Source organism: Anolis carolinensis, chromosome 2, assembly GCF_035594765.1.
Source record: "Anolis carolinensis isolate JA03-04 chromosome 2, rAnoCar3.1.pri, whole genome shotgun sequence".
Classification (NCBI taxonomy): Eukaryota; Metazoa; Chordata; class Lepidosauria; order Squamata; family Dactyloidae; genus Anolis; species Anolis carolinensis.
The window spans coordinates 13,221,303-13,243,498 of NC_085842.1; the positions used below are offsets into that span (position 1 = coordinate 13,221,303).

General features: G+C 43.4%; 1 protein-coding gene across 1 annotated transcript; it reads left to right on the top strand.

The window, feature by feature from the left end:
- Window positions 1-2,931: 2,931 nt before the first annotated feature.
- On the top strand, window positions 2,932-19,873 carry LOC103281188 (zinc finger protein 883). Its single transcript, XM_062969268.1, has 3 exons — window positions 2,932-2,976; window positions 13,302-13,402; window positions 16,749-19,873. Exons 1-3 carry the CDS (start codon window positions 2,932-2,934, stop codon window positions 18,748-18,750), a joined length of 2,148 nt encoding a protein of 715 aa, XP_062825338.1. The 3' UTR covers window positions 18,751-19,873.
- The last annotated feature ends 2,323 nt before the right edge of the window (window positions 19,874-22,196 follow it).

A 22,196-nucleotide genomic window follows, 5' to 3' on the forward strand; every position in this document is an offset into this window, starting at 1 on the left:
TCCAAACTCTGATTATTTATTTACTTTCAAGCAGAGTAGCTGTGGGTGGATGTCAGGGAAGAATAGCTAAGAGAGCCATTGAAGCTGAATTGTTTGAATCCTAGGCCTCATTCAGATTCTGCATTTGTTTTCCCAGAACGTGACACTTTTAAACTTATTTATTATGCAATGCTTTTGACACAAAATAAATAAAACGGAGATGTGTCCTTGTCCCGCACACAATATTCCACAAAGTTACAAAACTAGAAATGGTGCATTTCGATTCTAAGATGCACTTTTACCCCCCCCCCCTCTAAAAATGGAATCACAGCTGCTCCGTATGCATCTGTTTTTTGTGGTCCTGAAGCGACTGCACACCTTACAATTGAACAAAAGTTTCCTTGTGACTATGAAAATATAAAAGTTCTCTGTAGCTAAAACCAACTTAGATATTTCTTTTCAAAAAAGACTGTAATGAATAGTACAGTAGAGTCTCGCTTATCCGACATTCTGTGGCTGATTGGAAACATTGCACCCTTTGGTTATGTGCTTCTTCATTCAATCCATAGCGAGAGTGGGTGACTCTCTTTCCCATGCGGAAAACTGGGAGAAGGAGGAAAGAACATCTCCCAAGGGAAGGGGGGGGAGCCATTATATGCAAGGGACGGAGGAGGACGGCCTTGCAGCAACTTGCACTTATGGCCTTCTCCTCCTCCTCTTCTAACCCAAGCAAGGATAATTAAAGGCATAGAATCCTAGAAACACAAGAGACCCCCTCCCTTAAGAGGCCATCCAGTCCAGTCCCATTCTGCTAGGCTGAAAGGCACAAGACAAGCCCTCCCAACACAGCCGCCCAGCTCCAGGTGAGATTCTGGAAACAATTGACTAATATCAAACGTTCCGCAAACTTTGGTTTTCCATTGTTGCCATTCCTCTAGGCTCAAAATGGGATTCTAGAGACGGTTAATCTATAGCAGGGGTCCCCAAACTAAGGCCCGGGGGCCACATGCGGCCCTCCAAGGTCATTTATCCGGCCCCCGCCCTAAGTCTGAAATGACTTGAACAACATTAACAACAACAACAACAACAATCCTAATTAACTTGACATCAGCAAGAAGCAGGCCCACACTTCCCATTGAAATCCTGGTAGGATTATGTGGGTTAAAAGTGTTCTTATTTTTAAATATTAAATTGCTCTTTTGTGTTGCGGATTGTAGATGGTAAACAGAAACTCTTACGTGTGCCCATGAGCCCAGAGTCACCCTGCAAAACAATGATGCACCACTCAGATTTGCAGAACAAATAATACAAGAACTTTACTAATTCCAAGAGATCCAAAGAACAATGGTATTCACAACAGTCCCTCTGATTGCTTACAGAAACCCAGCAGTCACAAACAGTCCTTTTTCAATCCATAAATCTGCTTCAGTGAAGAATACAGTCCTGGTTCTTCATCCTCTTTTCCCAGTAGCAAACAAGGCCTCAGAAATAGCAAGGACTCTCTGAGTGCAGAGCCATCTTTGCCAGGCAGCACTCAGTCACCACACAGACTCACACTGAACAAAAACTTGTTCAAACCGGTTCTCCAGCAGCAGAACAGAAACAGTTTCAAATCAAATTACAGGTATTTGCAGGTTCAGCCAATTGGCTGTTCCAGTTAACACACAAATATAGCACAGTGCCTTTGCAAACCATAACATTTCGTTGGCTTTTTTGGTTTTTGTTTTTTTTTGCACTACAAATAAGACATATGCAGTGTGCATAGGAATTTGTTCATATTTGTTTTTAAACTATAATCCGGCCCCCCAACACTCAGGGACCGTGAACCGGCCCTCTGCTTAAAAAGTTTGGGGACCCCTGATCTATAGTATATCCGTGTGTTCCCAATTCTGGTCTTCCAGGTGTTTTGGATTTCAAACATGTTTTGGTGCTTAATTTGTAAAACCATAACGTAATTTGACGTTTAATAGGCTTTTCCTTAATCCCTCCTTATCCAACATTTTCGTGTATCCCAACGTTTTGCCGACCCATTTATGTTGGATAAGTGAGACTACTGTATTTGTAAATAGCAAATGCTGGCCCTATGTGACACGATTCTTGTTCCTGGGTTATCAATGTCATTTCCTAATTGATTCTATTGTAAAAACATGAAGAAAGTTTATTAAACTACAAAAACTATGCGGGAGGGACATCACCCTGCAGTACGTCTTGCTATATTTATACAATAATCTAGCTTGGGTACCTGAATGTTACCCGGGTTATTTGAAAAAGTCCATTTTTAATTGTATAGAATGCATAAGGTGGGTGAACTACCACTCGCATCATGCCAGGTTAACCCCCTGTAACTCCATTGGTGGTTAAAGTTTGTCATGTTGGGCAGGTTTGCTCTCTAGATGCATCATTGGTTGGGGTTCAGTATGCTCTCCGGCTGCAGGGTGAACTACAGCTCCCACCATGGTGGGTCAGTCCCCTTGAATTCCCTGCAGTAGGTTCAGTTGTTTGTGGGGAGTCTGTGTGCCAAGTTTGGTCCTCATCTATTGTCAGTGGGGGACACTGTGTCTCCCAAGAGCCGTGGTGGTGTAATGGGTTAAACCCTTGTGCTGGCTGAACTGCTGACCTGAGGACCTGAAGGTTGTAAGTTCGAATCCGCGAGATGGGATGAGCACCCATCTGTCAGCTCCAGCTTCCCATACAAGGACATGAGAGAAGCCTCTCACAGCATGGTAACACATCCAAACATCCCCTGGGTAACGTATCTATAGACGGCCGATTCTCTTGTTTGTCAAGTGTGGTCCCAGTCTATTGCCGGTGGGGGTCACGGAGTCTCCGGATGTAGGTGAACTACAACTCCCAGAAATGAAGGTTATTTTCCTCAATCCCCTCTGGTAGGTTCAGTAGGTCATCGGGGTTCTGTGTGCCAAGTTTGGTCCTGGTCTATTTCCGGTGGGGGTCATGGAGTCCCTGGATGTAGGTGAAGTAAAACTCCCAGAAATGAAGGTAAGTTCCCCTCAAATCTCTCCAGTATGTTCAGTTGATCATGGGGATTCTGTGTGCTGAGCTTGGTCCTGGTCCATTGTTGGTGAGGGTCGTGGTGTCTCCGGATATAGGTGAACTACGACTCCCAGAAATGAAGGTTATTTTCCTCAATCCCCTCTGGTAGGTTCAGTAGGTCATCGGGGTTCTGTGTGCCAAGTTTGGTCCTGGTCTATTTCCGGTGGGGGTCACGGAGTCTCCGGATGTAGGTGAACTACGACTCCCAGAATGAAGGTCAGTTCCCCTCAAATCTCTCCAGTATGTTCAGTTGATCATGGGGGGGTTCCGTGTGCTGAGCTTGGTCCTGGTCCATTGTTGGTGAGGGTCGTGGTGTCTCCGGATATAGGTGAACTACGACTCCCAGAAATGAAGGTTATTTTCCTCAATCCCCTCTGGTAGGTTCAGTAGGTCATCGGGGTTCTGTGTGCCAAGTTTGGTCCTGGTCTATTTCCGGTGGGGGTCACGGAGTCTCCGGATGTAGGTGAACTACGACTCCCAGAATGAAGGTCAGTTCCCCTCAAATCTCTCCAGTATGTTCAGTTGATCATGGGGGGGTTCCGTGTGCTGAGCTTGGTCCTGGTCCATTGTTGGTGAGGGTCGTGGTGTCTCCGGATATAGGTGAACTACGACTCCCAGCAATGAAGGTAAGTTCCCCTCAAACCTTTTCAGTATGTTCAGTTGATCATGGGGGTTCTGTGTGCTAAGTTTGGTCCTGGTCCATTGTTGGTGGGGGTCACGATGTCTCCGGATGTAGGTGAACTACAACTTCCAGAAACGAAAGTCAGTTCCCTCAACACCCCCCCCCCCCAAGTATGTTCAGCTAGTCATGGGGGTTCTGTGTGCTAAGTTATATCCAGTTCCACTGGTGGGAATCGGTGCTCTTTGACTGCAGCTGAACTATAAATCCCAGTACCAAGTGCCAGTATTCAGTCAGCTATGTTGAGTCTGTGTGCCAAGTGTGGTGCAGATCTATCGTTGGCTGGGTTCAGTGCTCTTTGGATGAAGGTGAACTACAACTCCCAAATTCAAGGCCAATTCCCACAAACTGCCCTGAGTCCCTTTGGGGAGATAGAGTGGTATACAAATCTATTATTATTATTATTATTATTATTATTATTATTATTATTATTATTATTATTATGTTCAGTTGGTCATGGGGCTTCTGTGTGCCAAGTTTGGTCCCGGTCCATCATCGGTGGGGTTTGGAGTGCTCTTTGATTACAGGTGAACTATACATCCCAGGCTTTATTTACAATATTTACATTGCTTACTATCAAAAACTTTCCGGACACATGTTGCATCCACACAGACAAACGTCCATCTCTTTCAAAGTCCATTCACTGTGCGCAAAGCACCTCTGCTTTCCACAGTCTGTGATTCATCTTCCTGTCATGTAGCTCAAACGGAAGTCCTTGCCATTTGCCTTTCCAGCAATCAATCAGGGCTGGCCAGAATTAACCTTGGGCTGCTGGAATGCTTGCTGGAACGAAACACACAATCCAACTGCAAACAATAGATTGAACATTTCACTCTATCTCAACAAAAACACTAACAGGATTTTGGGCTGCATCCAAAGGAGTCTAGTCTCTAGATCAAGGGAAGCCAAAAGATCTATGTATGGGCCCAAAGTGGACTCGATGTTCCTGGTTTGGAAGTGTCATTTTTGGTTTGATTGTGCGGTCCTTACTTTGGAAGTAGTTGCCCTACTCCAGAAACTTTGTTCACATGGCAGAAACTGGTTTGAATTGGGTGAGACCCAAGGAGATGTTCATTGGAAAACCATAGGTTGGCAGTTTCCAGCCTGGGTTGGGGTGAGCTCCCGCTGTCAGCCCAGCTTCTGCCCACCTGGCAGATCAAAAACAGTAACATGAGTAGATAAATAGGTACGGTATATAATAGAATACAGGTTATCAAATAGACACATTAATATATATATATATATATATATATATATATATATATATACACCTCTGAACATGCTCAGTACAATCATGTGTCTATTACCTCTCCCACACCAAAGAGGTACAGGCAAACTGGTGCATATATGTGTGTGTGTGTGTGTGTGTATGTATGTATATATGTATATGTATACCTGTCTGGTGTGGGAGAGGTTATAGATACACGATTGTACCGAGTATGTTCAGAGGTGTGTGTCTATATATGTGTATGTGTGTGTGTGTATGTGTGTGTGTGTGTGTATATATATATATATATATATATATATATATATATATATATATATATACACACACACACACACACATACATACACATACATACATACACACACACACACACATACACATACACACGCCCATTTGCCTGTACCACTCTGGTGTATGAGAGGTTATAGGCGTGATTGTACTGAGCATGTTCAGACTCAGGACTCCGTCTTATATTCAATATCTGCTTATACCCCAGTGGAGGTGGATGCCTGTTTGCATCAGAGCTCAGTGGAGGTGGATGCATGTTACTGTTTGGACTTCAGCAGAGAAGCATGACTTATGGACTTGAGTGAGTTCAACTATATCTAAAGACTATATATATCTAGAATACAGGTTAGCAAATATATACATTAACCAATAAATAGTGAAAGGCTTGGGTGGCTGATGTTTCCAACCTTGCCTTCCTTTGATGGATGGAGAGTGCAGTCAAGGAAAGAAGGGAGGGAAGAAAGGAAAGGGAGGAGCAAGTAAGTAAGAAGGGAGGGGTGGGGCACCACGTGGACCTTGGGGCATTGTCTTCCTTGGGAGGAGAAGGAAGGAAGGAAGGAAGCAGGAGAGGAAGGTAAGAGTGGGGCTGGGAAGGGGGGATGTGATGGGATTCCCATGTGGCCCCCAAAAGAGGCTTCCTTGGGCTCTGCCTCCTCTCTCCTACTATTCCCTGCCTTGGGAAGAAGCAAGGAAGCCTTGGGTGGGTTTGGGTGGGGGTCTCCTTGCAGCAAGCCCTCATGCCCCCCACCCCACAGAGAGACCAGTCCTCCCCCTTGGAAGCCCCATCTTCCTCAGGATGTTCTCCCTCCCATTCATTCAGGAGCCTGCAAAAGGGGTGCAGAGTAAAGAGGGGGGCAAATAGGAGGGGTCATGAACCCCATTTGACCCCCCCCACCAAAAGAGTCAGGGGTCTCCCCCCCTTCTCTCTCTTCCTGGGGTTTCCTGGGGAAAGGGGGGGGGAGCTATGGTGGGATGCCAGGAATCAAGGCATGGAAGGCCAGTTTGGTCCACTTCCCAAAATTCCCAAAATCGTGTCCATTCTGCCTCAAGAGAGCGCCATGAACCCCACTGGTGATGGATTTGCACCATGAGTGGCACATAAAACCCCGTGACCCACAGAACATACTGGGAGGGTTCTGTGTGCCACCCATGGTGCAAATCCATCACCAGTGGGGTTCAGGGCGCTCTGGAGGCAGAAGGAACACGATTTTGGGAATTGTATTTCTGTTGGGGGTGCTTTGAATGAGAATAGGGTTGGACTGGATGGCCCAACAGGTCTCTTCCAACTCTAGGATTCTATTATTCATGATAGCCGTGAAGGGAAGTCCTAGGGAGGAGGGAGGGAGCTTGTTTTCTGCTGCCCTGGAGACTAGGATGCAATGGAACCATGCAATGAAAGGCGATTCCACCTGAACATCAGGAAGAACTTCCTCACTGTGAGAGCTGTTCAGCAGTGGAACTCTCTGCCCCGGACTGTGGTGGAGGCTCCTTCTTTGGAGGCTTTGAAGCAGAGGCTGGATGGCCATCTGTCTGGGGTGCTTTGAATGCGATTTCCTGCTTCTTGGCAGAATGGGGTTGGACTGGATGGCCCATGACATCTCTTCCAACTCTACTATTCTATGATTCTAGGGGAGGAGGGTGAATAGACGGGAAAAACAGAATAGAATAGAGTGCAGACTAACCCAGCCAGAGAAGAGCCCTTGATGAACCAATTTGGACACAGTATACGGTATTATTCAAGAACACAGAAATGCTGGACCACTCTCACGACCACCACGTCAGACGACACAGAGAAGCCGTTGAAATCCGCAAGAAGTATTTTATTTATTTATTTATTTACAGGACTCGGGGCGGATCACATCATATACATATAGGGCAAACATTCAACGCCCATACACACATAGAACCGAGACCAAGGCAGACAGACGCAGAGGCAATTTAACCTTCTCCTGAGGGGATGTTCGATTCTGGCCACAGGGGGGAGCAGCTGCTTCATCATCCACTCTGACGGCACTTACTCATTAGTTAAATTTGCCTCCCCACTTTTTTATAAGTGGTACCTCATTTCCTACTTGATAGATGCAACTATCTTTCGGGTTGTTAGGTCAGCAATGAGCAGGGGCTATTTTTTATAGTACATGGACAATTTCAACAGAAAGGAAGAAACTATGGAAATGTATTTATTTATTTATTTACAGTATTTATATTCCGCCTTTCTCACCCTGAAGGGGACTCGGGGCGGGTCACATTACACATATAAGATAAACATTCAATGCCTTAAAATAGAGACAAACGCAGGCTCCGAGCTGGCCTTGAACTCATGACCTCTTGGTCAGAGTGATTTGTTGCAGCTGGCTGCAGCTGGCTGCTCACCAGCCTGCGCGACAGCCCGGCCCCGGAAATGAACAAAATTTGACTAAAAAAATCTAAAATCAGGACAGTAAATAAAGAACAACACTCGGAAAACAGGGGAATTCCAGACAGAAAACTATCAGGGCCAGCTAACACCTGCCAACAAAGGATTCCCCCAGGCAGGGAGCAACCAGGCTTAAGGCTATTCAATGCTAATCAAGCTGGCCAGTTGAAACATTCACACCTGCCTCCAACAGACAACGAGTTCTTTCTCCCACCCTGGAGATTATTCCACAGGGATATATACCCCACTTTTCCTAGTTTCCAACAGACCTCACAATCTCTGAGGATGCTGGCGAAACGTCAGGAGAGGATGCTTCTCTGGAACATGGCCAGGCAGCCTGGAAAACTCACAGCAACCCAGTGATTCCGGCCATCACTGAAAGCCTTCGACAACACATTGAAGACCGATCTCTTATGGCAGGCCTCTCCAGTCTATTTCCTCTCTCAAAATGAGACTCATAATAATGACAACAATTTTCCAATACTTTTGCAGGTTTGTGATCCCAGCAGCAAAGAACTGGTGGGATCACAAACCTGCAAAAGTATTGGAGAATGAGCACGCAAAGATACTGTGGGACTTCCGAATCCAGATTGACAAAGTTCTGGAACACAACACACCAGACATCACAGTTGTGGAAAAGAAAAAGGTTTGGATCATTGATGTCGCCATCCCAGGTGACAGTCGCATTGACGAAAAACAACAGGAAAAACTCAGCCGCTATCAGGACCTCAAGATTGAACTTCAAAGACTCTGGCAGAAACCAGTGCAGGTGGTCCCGGTGGTGATGGGCACACTGGGTGCCGTGCCAAAAGATCTCAGCTGGCATTTGGAAACAATAGACATTGACAAAATTACGATCTGCCAACTGCAAAAGGCCACCCTACTGGGATCTGCGCGCATCATCCGAAAATACATCACACAGTCCTAGACACTTGGGAAGTGTTCGACTTGTGGTTTTGTGAAACGAAATCCAGCATATCTATCTTGTTTGCTGTGTCATAATAAAATAATAATAATAATAATAATAATAATAATAATAATAATAATAATAATAATAATAATAGGCTCCTGACCAGACTGCTGTTACCTGAAACAGCAAAGACAACCTAAGCTCATTAAATTGTGTGACTTCCCATCCTATTTTACCACAAAGTTCTGATGGAGGAGCCACAGATTCGATGACAGTGGTTCTCAAACTCTGGGCCACAGCACAGCAGGAGGCCATGATAATAACATTCTGGTCTGCGAACCTCCTTCCTCTTTATTTATTTATATTATTTTATTTATTTTATTACTGCACCCTTCCGCAGAGCTGACCATTGCACTGGATAGACCACCTCAGCTCTAGATTATTATTATTATTTTTTTAATAAATTTTTATTAAAGTTATTTGCCAAGGGTTGTAAATCACATCGACCATTACACACAGTGAAGGGGGATAACATGGGGGTAAGAAAAAAAAGAAAAAATATATAGGAGGTTAGGGGAAACCTATTAATCGAAACCCTACATCAGGAAACAAAAGGAAAAAGAAAAAGAGGACAGAAACAGAAAACAGACAGCAAGAAACAAAAAATCAGAACATCACTTAAATACTAACGGTTATCACATATAATTAAAATTGACTTCCATCAGATGTGTGTTGTTATGTATCGTATTCATTTGGTATAAACTATACCCTTGTATTTCCTCTTCTATTTGTTTGTTGTATTATTTTTCTCTCCTTTAGTGTTTATTCCGGGGCAGTTGTATAGTCTTTTATCTTTGGCTATTGTATCCTTATATTATCACTTTACAGTTCTCTGTTCTTAAATAGTTTGTAACTAATTCCCAATCTGTTTGTTTTTTGGGTTTGCCTTGAGTGTTCAATAATAAGTATGTTAATTTGTCTGCACTCATAATTTCCAAAATTTTAATAAACCAGTTTTTTATATCCGGACTGTTTTTTCCCCTCCATCCCTTAGCATATGTTATTCTTGCTGCTGTTATCAGATAATTAAATAAGATTTCTTTATTTTTTTTCCCTCTACGTTGTCCTACATACCCAGGAGGAGCAACTTGGGGTCTAAACTAATCTTAATTTGAAGTATTCTCTGTATATTCCTATGTATTTCTTTCCAGAATTCTTTTGCTTTTGCACAAGTTCACCTACAGTGGAAATACGTGCCTTCCTTTTCACCACACTTCCAGCATTTATTTGAAGTAGACTTATAGTATTTTGATCATTTCTGTGGGGTCAGATACCATCTATAAAAAATTTTCAGCCAGCTTTCTTTTAGGTCTACCGAGTACGTAAATTTTAGTCTACGATTCCAAGCTCTTTCCCATTCCTCAATTTTTATTGGCTTCCCTATATTTTTCGCCCATTTAATCATACAATCTTTAATGAATTCCTGTTCAGTTGCCCATTCTAATAATTTTTGGTAGATTTTTGTTATTAATTTAGTGTTGGATTGCATTATTTTATCCCAGAATGTTTCCTTGTCCTCGAAATCTATTCTTTTGTCTGTGTTGAAATAGTCTCTTATTTGCATATACTGAAACCATCCTATGTTTTTAAAGTCTTGGTTTATATTTTCCTGCTTTTTTAATTTGTATGAGTCTTTTTCTTTTATCAAAATATTTTTGTATTTTGACCAGTTTGTCCCTGCTGTTTCTCTTCTATGGGATGCCTCTAGCGGGGATACCCATAGTGGGGGTTTTGTATACATTCTATCTTTATACTTCTCCCAGGTTTTTATTAGTGATAGTTATTAGTAATAAAAAAACAGGGGAAAAACTTACAAAAGGTAAAGGAAAAAGGGAGGGGGTTGGGGAAGAAAAGAAAAACTTTTACATAATGAAGAAAGAATACAACCAATAATTTTCTGAAGTGTTGTCCAGTCTCGGACCCACATCAGACAACAGGCTTCGTGGTATAGTTGCAAGTCTGGAAGGGCCAAACCACCTCTTTTTTTGTCATCGATCATATGGACTCTTTTAATTCTTGGATTTTTGTTTGACCAGATGAATTTATTTAGCTGCTAGAACCTCCAAACAAGCTCTAGATTATTAATATGATTTTTTGTGGGTGAGCAGATGGTGACAACTAGATGACATATGTTCTGTATGAGAAACTAGAGCTGATGTGGTCTAGCCAATGTACCCCAAATAACCAAACCGAATCTAAAGTTGACCAAAAACTGATTCATAACCTTTTTGGTACTAATGATGGATAGTGGTCCCTGGTCAAAGTGGCCCCTCGTCAAGTGGTCCCTGGTCAAGTGGGTCCTGTCCAAAAAAAGTTGGGAACCATTGTTCTACGAGAATTATCCACTCCTTCAAGGGGGCATTTTGGCTTTTACTGGAAGGTCCGAAGTCCAGTTTGTGGTGACCTTGGGCCACTTCCTCTCACTTTTGTGTGCCTGCCTCACTGGGTTAATGTCCTGACTATTAGTATTACTACTGTTACTACTACTACTACTATTATTATTATTATTATTATTATTATTATTATTATTATTATTATTTTATTTTCCAACTGTCGTACTGGAACAACAATGATTGTTTAGTTTAACTATAACAGTTTTTGGCAGTTCTTTGTTAGAACATTACCAATGTCAGCTGCCTCTAACCTAGCGATTTTATTTGAAGTGTTTAATGCCAGTGCTAATGCTTTTTACTTTTGCTTTTTGGTGTGTTTCTTTGCCAAGTACTTTTCCATTTGTATATCGCCATTTGTTCAGATTTTTCTTCTTTTTTATATAAATATGGACATTTTAGCTTTGTTTTTGGGTTTTTTTCTCTCTCTCCCTTTTTGATCCTTTTTTAAATCTCAGTTTTCCTACTTTCTATACAATAAAATGTTCTCACTCTTTCGATGTTAATTTACTCTATCTTATAAGGTAAAACTTCAATAAAAATATATTTAATAAAAAATGTCCCTCCTAAAATTAAATAAAGTTATTTTTCCTTGTGTGTTTATTTCCACAAAACTAATTTAAAATCATCTTACACTATTTCTAGCCATGGCTACAAATAGAGGTTTTCCATTTTAATTGATTGCTTGGTGTGGAAAGTCACCTTCAGTTCCATGGGTGTTTTGAAAGCAGGTCTCTTCAACCTGAAGCCCAGCTATCTGTTGGTGACTCCCAACTCCCAGAAGCCCTAGCCAACCTGCTCAATGGTCAGGGATTCTGGGAGATGAAGTCCAAAAGGACTCCTTACCCAGAGGTCTCCTTGGAGAGAACGCTGAGGCCTGGATCCAGGGAAACCCACTTGCTTTCGGCTGAAATGACACTGCCTCCTCCTCAGAGGAGCTGAAAGGGAGGAAAAGCACCACGTTGATGCCACGAGAAACCATCCTTCCTCCTCTATCACCCTTTAGGAACCCATTAGATGAAGAGAGGAGATGGAGGCAGGATATTAAAATATTATTATTATTATTATTATTATTATTATTATTATATGACAGCAAACAAGATAGATATGCTGGATTTCGTATCACAAAATCACAAGCCGAACACTTCCCAAGTGTCTAGGACTGTGGGATGTATTTTCGGATGATGCGCTCATATCCCAGTCGGGTGGCCTTTTGCAGTTGGCAGATCGTAATTTTGTCAATGCCTATTGTTTCCAAATGCCGGCTGAGATCTTTTGGCCCAATTCTATAGCTAGTGCAGTTCAAGGGGTTCTTTGATGGTAGGTGAACTATAAATCCCAGCAACTACAACTCTCAAATGTCAAGGACTATTTTCCCCAAACTCCACCAGTGTTCAAATTTGGGCATATTGAGTATCTGTGCCAAGTTTGGTCCGGATCCATCATAGATTGGAGTCCACAGTGCTCTCTGGATGTAGGTGAACTACAACTCCCAAACTCAAGGTCAGTGCCCACCAAATCCTTCCAGAGATCCTTGGCTGCTCATGACAGGTTTCCTGATGATGCCAGATAAAGTTCATTCATTCAGTACTAACATAGATCCCCATTTGTCTCCCCAATGACATATATAGGTAAAGGTATTATTATTATTTTATTATGACACAGCAAACAAGATAGTTATGCTGGATTTCATATCACAAAACCACAAGTCGAACACTTCCCAAGTGTCTAGGACTGTGTGATTTATTATTATTATTATTATTATTATTATTATTATGACACAGCAAACAAGATAGTTATGCTGGATTTCGTATCACAAAACCACAAGTCGAACACTTCCCAAGTGTCTAGGACTGTGTGATGTATTTTAGGATGATGCGTGCAGATCCCAGTAGGGTGGCCTTTTGCAGTTGGCAGATCGTAATTTTGTCAATGCCTATTGTTTCCAAATGCCAGCTGAGATCTTTTGGCACAGCACCCAGTGTGCCCATCACCACCGGGACCACCTGCACTGGTTTCTGCCAGAGTCTTTGAAGTTCAGTCTTGAGGTCCTGATAGTAATCCCCAATAATCCCCAAAGCCTATAAACCATTCCTCAGGAAGCGAAGGCCAGCGTGACCCCTTCCAAGGAGGAGTCATATAAACCCCTTCCAAGCCCTCAGCACCAGCAGAGACAGACCCACCAAACTGCTGGCTGTGACACTTGTCCTTTAAGCTTCTCTTAACAACCACCACTGTCACCCCATGACGAGGCCAGTATTGCATTTTGGTGATGTTCTTCATCTCTGTTCTACTTTCAGGCTCTGGCATCATTTGAGGACTTGGTCCTGTGTTTCTCTGAGAAGGAGTTGTGCATCCTAGATCCTAGATCAATGGAGACCTGTGAGAACGTGTCCTCTGGGTAAGAATGTCTCATGTCCATTATAATAATAATAATAATACTAACTTTTATTTTTACCCTGCCACATCTCCCCAGAGGGACTTGGAGCGGCTTACATGGGGCCATGCCCGACATAAAAATACAATAACAGCGATAAAACAGTAAAACAATTTCACATCAATAAGACATCAACATCAGTAAAACAGTCATAAAAGTCAGCATACTGCATAAAATGTTAAAAACGGGAGGCTAAAACACAGATCTGGGCCAAAGTGCAGAAAACCTCACATGGGAGAGGTAGTTTCATAGCTAAAATAGTCAATAAAGTGCAAAGTAATAATGGCCAGGCATCCTATTGTTGAGTGGGCAGATGAATCAACCTACAAAGATTAATCCTCGAAGGCCTTTTGGAAGAGCCAGGTTTTTAGCCTCTTCCGGAAGGAGAGGAGGGTAGGGGCCTGCCTGATCTCCCTAGGGAGCGAGTTCCAAAGCCGGGGGGCCACGACGGAGAAGGCCCTCTCTCTCGTCCCCACCAACCGTGACTGCGAGGGTGGTGGGAGCGAGAGAAGGGCCTCCCCCGACGAGTGAAGAGAGCGTGCAGGTTCATAGGGGGAGATGCGGTCTCCAAGGTAGGTGGGTCCCAAACCGTTTAGGGCTTTGTAGGTGATAACCTGCACCTTGAATTAGGCCCAGAAAATAAATGGCAGCCAATGGAGCTCCTTAAACAGAGGCGTTGAACGCGCCCTGTAGTTTGCTCCGGTTAGAAGCCTGGCTGCCGAGCGTTGTACTAATTGTAATTTCCGGGCTGTCTTCAAAGGCAGCCCCACGTAGAGTGCATTGCAGTAATCCAGTCTAGAGGTAACTAAGGCATGGACCACCATGGTCAGATCAGACTTCTCAAGGTATGGTCGCAGCTGGCGCACAAGTTTTAGTTGTGCAACGGCCTTCCCGGCCACAGCCGACACCTGAGCCTCAAGAGTCAGCCCCAAATCCAGGAGGACCCCCCAAGCTAACGGGGAGTGTGACCCCGTCAAGCACAGGTTGCCACCCAATACCCCGATCAGACGTACGACTGACCTGGAGGACCTCTGTCTTGTCGGGATTAAGTCTCAGCTTGTTCGCCCTCATCCAGGCCAACACAGCGGCCAGGCACTGGTCCAGAATCCGAGGGGCTTCCTTGGAATTTGGTGGAAAAGAGTAGTAGAGTTGGGTGTCATCCACGTAAAGATGGCACCGCACTCCAAAACTCCGGATGACCTCTCCCAGTGGTTTCATGTAGATGTTAAAAAGCATGGGGGACAGAATAGAACCTTGCGGGACCCCACAGGTCAATGGCCAGGGGTCCGAGCAGGTGTCCCCCAGCTTCACCAACTGGGAACGGCCCTCCAGGAAGGACTGGAGCCACTGCAGTGCAGTACCCCCAAGGCCCATCCCAGAGAGCCGCCCCAGAAGGATACCATGGTCGAAGATATCGAAAGCCGCTGAGATGTCCAAGAGAACCAGCAGGGTCACACTCCCCCTGTCCAGTTCCCTGCGGAGGTCATCCACCAAGGCGACCAAAGCCGTCTCGGTACTGTGCCCAGGCCTGAAGCCAGACTGCGATTGGTCCAGAAAATCCGTATCTTCCAAGAATCCCTGGAGCTGAGAGGCAACCACCCGCTCCAAGACCTTGCCCAAGAATGGAAGGTTAGAGATTGGTCTGTAATTGCAGAGGTTGGTCGAATCCAAAAAGGCCTTCTTCAAAATAGGCCTAACCACAACTTGCTTTAAGCTGGATGGCAATTTGCCCTGCGCTAAGGAGGCATTAATTATAGGCACAAACCAATCAACTAACCCACCACTGGCCTGTTTTAAAAGCCAAGATGGGCAAGGATCCAGGGTGCAGGTGGTCGCCCTCACCGCCCCAAGAATCTTGTCCACATCATCAGGCTGCACAAGCTGAAACGAATCCCACAAGATCGGTCCGTTGCTCCTCACCCTCCAGCATTGGGCCCCCCAGAGCTGGAGCTTCCGTGTCCCTCTCCCTTCCATTGTCTTTTGGGGCGAGCAGAGAAAACAACCTGGAGTGCCTGATATTTCAGAATGAGAGGGCGCTCATCCATGTTATCTTTGGAACAATTCTCCAAACCAACCAAGAATTCATACATGAAGCAAAATTACACCAATGGAAAAGTGGTTTCCTAAGGCCAGACCCCCGGGGCTCAAGGCGGAGGATGGCATGAGAAGGATGGGCACAGCTCTTCCAGAAACCAGAAGCCCTTGAACGAGGAACAGGGGCCAATCCAATAGGTTGAAGGGCTTCATCTCTGATGTTTCAAGAATGCAGGAATGCCAGGAAGGGCTTTCTTAGAAAGATTACATCATTAGCTCATTGCTGTGTAAGACACTCAATAGAGATGTGTTGGGTGTCATCGTGGACTCCAGTCTCCAGTGAGTAGATAGACTAAGAAAACAGGATTTGAATGCAGGATTCCTTTCTCTATGACTTCCTAGAAGGGCCTTTCTGTCTCTACTCCTCTCTTCCTGTTTGCAACTATCTCCTCCCCCATTTGATTGATGTAGCAATGTGACCTCTTTGAGGAATGAGGTAACTTCCTCCCTATTGCCATCTTGTTTTGGGCCTCGGATTCGACCGCATGGTCGGCCTCCATTTTCTCTCTCTTCTGCCTTTTGTCTCCTCCTGTGAGGACACATCTTGCCATTCTCCAGGCAGCTACATCTTGTTGATATCTTTACCTTTTACCTTCCTTAGAATATGAGATCTAGAAAGCTAGTTAGCTCCAAGAACTTTCCGATCCAGAATGTATTTTTTTTACTTCGATAAATACTTTTAAACTTATATTTTTGGCTCTGCAGTCCTGTGCCAAGCAACAGAGGCTTACCCCAGCTCACCACACATAAGTCTCTGCTGGTTACGAAGTGTGCGTTTAGCACTCTGATATATTTTTGGTTGAATCGCCCCAAGAGAGGGTTATGTTGAGTCTTATCAGCTAAACAGATTCCCAACAAAATGGATAGCGACACTTGTATTTGAGCAGGGACTCGTTTTTGACTGAGGATTCCCGTCCAGCAAGACTTTCTTCCCAGCTGGGCCAGTCTTCTCCTCATTGAGCCTTGCTACAACTCAAATGGAGAGGTAAAGCCCGATATATCACCAGAGGAAAGAGGGAATGTATCTGTTCCTGTTAGAATTGAAGAAGGAATGGTATTGATATTCCTGGCTGACAGCCGCATATAGAAAAAGGGATGACATGTTAAATAGATCAAGGAGAGTCTTGGGGCTAAACAAGGAGTTGAGATGAGCTCCTTATTCGATCCTTAATTTCTGTGCTTTCTTCTAATTTAATTTTCTTTTCCCTCAAAATAGAAATCAGCAGGAGAATGAGGACCATGGGGAGCCTGCTGTGACAAAGCCTGACGTGGATAGCGCAACCCAAGTGAAACATCTGAAGACCTTTTCTTCCTTCCAACAGGCTGATCATTCTGAACCTCCAACCTCAGAATCAAATCAAACAGAATGTTCTGACTGTGGGAGAATTTGCAAATGCCGTTCACAGTTAGACATAGATGCCAGACTCAGCAAAGAAGACAAATTCACTGAATGTGGAAACAATATTTCTCCATGTGATCATCCACATTCACATCAAAAAACTCACACAGAAGACAAACCATATCAATGTATGGACTGTGGAAAGTCCTTTGGATATAGTAGCAATCTGCGTCGCCATCAAAGGACCCACACAGGGGAGAAGCCACATAAATGCATGGAGTGCGGAAAGTGCTTCAGGGAGAGTGGAAGTCTTCATCGCCATCAAAGGACCCACACAGGGGAGAAGCAATACAAGTGCATGGAATGTGGAAAGAGCTTTAGTGCCTGTCAAACATATAGCAATCATCTAAAGATTCACACAGGGGAGAAGCCATACAATTGCATGGTGTGTGGAAAGAGCTTCATTCGGAGGGCACACCTGCAATCCCATCAGAGGACCCACACAGGGGAGAAGCCATGGAAGTGCATGGAATGTGGAAAGAGCTTCAGTCATAGTTGGAGACTTCGTTCCCATCAAAGGACCCACACAGGGGAGAAGCCATACAAATGCATGGAATGCGGAAAGGGCTTCCGTGATAACTGGATATGTATTAACCATCTAGCGACTCACTCTGGGGAGAAACGCATTGATACCGGGAAGAGGCCACATAAATGCATGGATTGTGGAAAGAATTTCCGTCAGAGTTCATATCTCCGTGACCATAAAAGAATACACACAGGAGAGAAGCCATATCAATGCCTGGAATGTGGAAAGAATTTCCGTCAGAGTGTGCATCTGCGTAGCCATCAAAGAATACACACAGGAGAGAAGCCATATCAGTGCATGGAATGTGGAAAGAAAATCCGTTGGAGTGCGCATCTGCGTAGGCATCAAAGAATACACACAGGAGAGAAGCCCTATAAATGCATAGAATGTGGAAAGGGTTTCGGTGATCAAGAGTCATATAGGTACCATCTAAAGATTCACACAGGGGAGAAACCATACAAGTGCATGGAGTGTGGAAAGAGCTTCATTCAGAGGACACATCTGCGTTCCCATCAAAGGATCCACACAGGGGAGAAGCCATACAAATGCATGGAATGTGGAAAGTGTTTCAGTTACAGTCGAACCTATTGTGATCATGTAAAAATTCACACAGGGGAGAAACCCCATAAATACATGGAATGTGGAAAGAGCTTCAGTGATAATCAAACATGTATTAACTATGTATCGATTCACTCAGAGGAGAAAAGTATCAATACTGGGAAGAGGCCATATGAATGCATGGATTGTGGAAAGAATTTCCGTCGCAATGTACATCTGCGTAGCCATCAAAGAATACACACAGGAGAGAAGCCATATCAATGCATGGAATGTGGAAAGAGCTTCCGTGATATTTCAACATGCCATAAACATCTCAAAAGACACACAGGAGAAAAACCATATAAATGTATGGAATGTGGAAAGAGCTTTGGTGACGGTGCACAACTTCGTATGCATCAGAAAACACACACAGGGGAAAAGCCATATAAATGCATGGAATGTGGAAAGAGTTTCAGTTGGAGTAATGCTCTGAGTTGTCATCAACGAATACACACGGGAGAGAAGCCATACAAATGCATGGAATGTGGAAAGAGCTTCCGTCTTAGGGGATCATATAATAAACATCTAAAGATTCACATCAGGGAGAAGCCAGAAGATCTGAATGGTCCAAAATGGGGCGGCCAGGCTGCTAGCGGGATCATCTATAAGATCCCATATTACACCGATTCTGAAACAACTGCATTGGCTACCAATAGAACATCGGATCTCTTACAAGATACTGATCCTGACATTTAAAGCTTGAAATGGCCAAGGACCATTATATCTTAGGGACCACCTCATTCCTTTTTTCCATCAGTGGTCACCTCGACCCTCCCAGGAAAATCTCCTATACGTACTGGGCCCTAGGGAGGCACACCTGGAAGCTACAAGGCGTAGAGCCTTTTCAGCCTATGCTCCAATTCTGTGGAACTCGTTGCCTCCATATGTTAGAGCAATGTCGGAGTTGCGACCTTTTGGAAAAGCGCCCAAGACTTGGCTGTTTGGTTGTGCATTTAAGTAAATCAGGTCAAATTTGCCAAATAGTCACTGTTGAATGTTTTTATATTGTGGAATGATATTTTAAATTGTAAGTCACTCGGAGCACTCTGGTGGAGAGCGACTAATCTAAATCTATCTAATCTAAATCTAAATCCATAATAAAAGTGAAAACCCGTATGTGTGTATGTGGCACGGAGCTTCCATCTTAGTGTAACATATAATAAACATCTAAAGAACCACACAGAGGAGAAGCTATTTAAATACATGGAATGTGGAGAAAGCATCAGTAATGCTGGATCAGGGGAGAAGCCATATCAATGTGTGGAGTGTGGAAAGTGCTTCCGTCGAAAGGCACATCTGCGTTCCCACCAAATGATCCACACAGGAGAGAAGCCATATATGTGCATGGAATGTGGAAAGAGTTTCAAGTGCAGTGGGCAGCTGCATTGCCATCAAAGATCCCACGCGGGGGGAAAGCCATATAAATGTATGGACCGTGGAAAGAGTTTCAGTGATCCTGGATCATATAATAAACATCTAATGGCTCACACAGGGGAGAAACCATATATGTGCACAGAATGTGGGAAGGCCTTCAGCAGGATTGGCTCATGTTGTAAACATCTATTGACTCACACAGATGAAACCATGTGAATGCATGGAAGATGGAATGAAATTCAGGGGAAATATTCATGTTGTTCCTCTAGTTCCTGAGAATTTACCAGCTTTGAAATTCCTCAAAATAACTTTCTAATGTCAAACCCATTTCTTCTATTTCCTGAATTAGATACCTATTCTCCTTTATAAATCTTGATATTTTCCTATGTCTATATTTTATAATGACACTGAATAGCACCTACAATAAAGTTAGTTTTACAAGTTCTGAATGAGTCAGAGTATCTGTTTGTCAAGATGGTTTATAAAATCAGTCATATAGAGCCTGCCTTCCTCCTGCTAAGGCCAAGATTCATCTACCCACTAAAGGAGCGGGTTGAGAGTCCAATGCCCAGCACAGTCCACTACCTTGAAGATCAGGTCAATATACAAACTAGGTTTGAAAGCAACAGGAACAGAGGTTTATTGCGTTCAAGCCTGAAAGGATGTCTGATACAGAGTCTGCACTCAGAGGGATCAGACATAAAGCATGCAGTACAGTAAAAGGCATTGGATACTCTTTTTGTAGCCATAAAATACTTATGCCCTCTTCTGATTGGTCAGAAGTCCGCCTGTTTTCGATCCGGGCTCCTGTTGGCTGTGGAATCCTGACGCCAGAATAGGAGTGAATTTCCTCTGTGGCAGGAAAAATGAACAGCTGTCCCTTCCCTGTTTAACCTTTATTAGCATGCCCTCTAACATTATTATTTAATTGCCCCCTTTTGCAATGTTATGAACTATGCCTCCAGTTCTAAGCTTTTACTCTTATAGCTACATAAATAAGAGGCTCAGCACCCCCCCCCCCCCCAATCTGTACAAATTAAACTGGTCCTTAGATATTCACTAGTCATGCCCGGCAACCAATTGTGCTATTATGTTTTAACAAATCATAAATTGTACTACTTATTTGTTTAACAAAACATAAATAAGATACATCATACTTTGTACCTTTGTCCAGCCCTAAATTAGGGTAAAGGTGGGTAAGTAATAATAATAATGACCAAAGTCTCAAATGATAATACAGCAGCCATTTCAGTCCTTGTGCGTCCAGAGAGGAGGAGGAAAAGTAAACAGTTGTTTTCAAAATAAGTTTGAATTGTTCAATTTTATTTATTCAGCTTCCTCTTCTTCTTCCTCTTCCTCCTCTTTTTCCACATCTTCCTCTTCTTGACTTTCTGCTGGGACTTTACTCTCTTTACTCCTTGAGGAAACGTTTGTATCTTTTTTCTTCTTGCCTCTGCTTGCAGTGTTCCTGACTCCAAGTGTTTTCAGGAGATCCTCCGCTTGTTCTGGTGTTCTGGCAATGTATCCTTTCCCTTGTCTAAAGTGAATAATAGCCATTGGGAACCCCCAGGTAAATTGTACTCCACCTGAATACAATGCTTCGGCATAGGGTTGTAAATCTTGTTTAATTTTCAGAGATTCTTTAGACAAATCCTGTCTCACTGTAATCTGCATGTTTCTATATAGTGGTTTCTTCCTCTTTAAATCTCTAAAGACCTCTTCCTTTTTGTTTTCAGTAGCAAACTTAATAATCACTTGTCTTGGCGTTGTAGAAAGAGGTGATTTCATGCCTCCTTTTTTTGAGGTCCGGTGCAATCTATCTATATCCACTGATGACACTTATGACTATTGATGACTATTTGATTATCTTGAAACCATTTTACAATCTCTTCTTTTAGATCTTCCGGTTTTTGTTTTTCTTTCTCTGGCCAGTTTCCCAGTCTCAGATTTGCCCTTCTGCTTCTATCTTCCAAGCCTGAGATTTTTTTCTTTTAATTTCTGTATCTCTTTCATATTGTTTTTTGATTGTTTTTCTGTAGCAATTAATTTATTTTCAAGAACACACATTCTCTCTTCCATTTTACTCAAAGTCTCATTCATAATTTTGAGATTGTCCTGTAGCATGTTTTTCATTTCTTCTATAGCTTTTTTGTTCCCCTCCAAATCAGCTCGGGTTAATGGAGGCTCTTTCAGAGACATTGTTTTTTAGCTAATGAGCCTTTTTAAGGCTTATATCTATGTTTTTCCTCTTCGGGTTTCTCTGGAGAGTCTTATCTTCACTTACTTTAGAAGTATGTTCACTCCTCAGTTTGTTGACTCTCCTTGTTTTCTTTTTAGGGCTTAATTACTTATTTTCTTCAGGGAGAGAGATTAGAATGCGATTGCTCACTCCAGCCGCATGCGCAAAAGCCATGAACAGCTGTCATGTGTTGCTTTAAAGCCAGAGTCATTTATAAGGTTGGCCCTGTGGAAAGGAGCAGACAGGTAATATGTGAAGTACTCCACAATGAGATGATTTGTCCAAGTCGTTTGCACAAAAGGTGAGTCTTGGAGTACACAATGGGTTGTACTGCATCTGTCAGGGGTACTTTGACTGTGCTTCTCCTGCAAGGCGGAGGATTGGACTAGATGGCCCATGTGGTCTTTTCCAACTCTATGAAATATGAACAGCCCAATGTAGAGCATATAGATTTATACATTACTGATGTCTAGCGGTGGCTGATCTCAGGATTCCCTCAGGAGATTAGAAACTTGACTTGATGGACTGA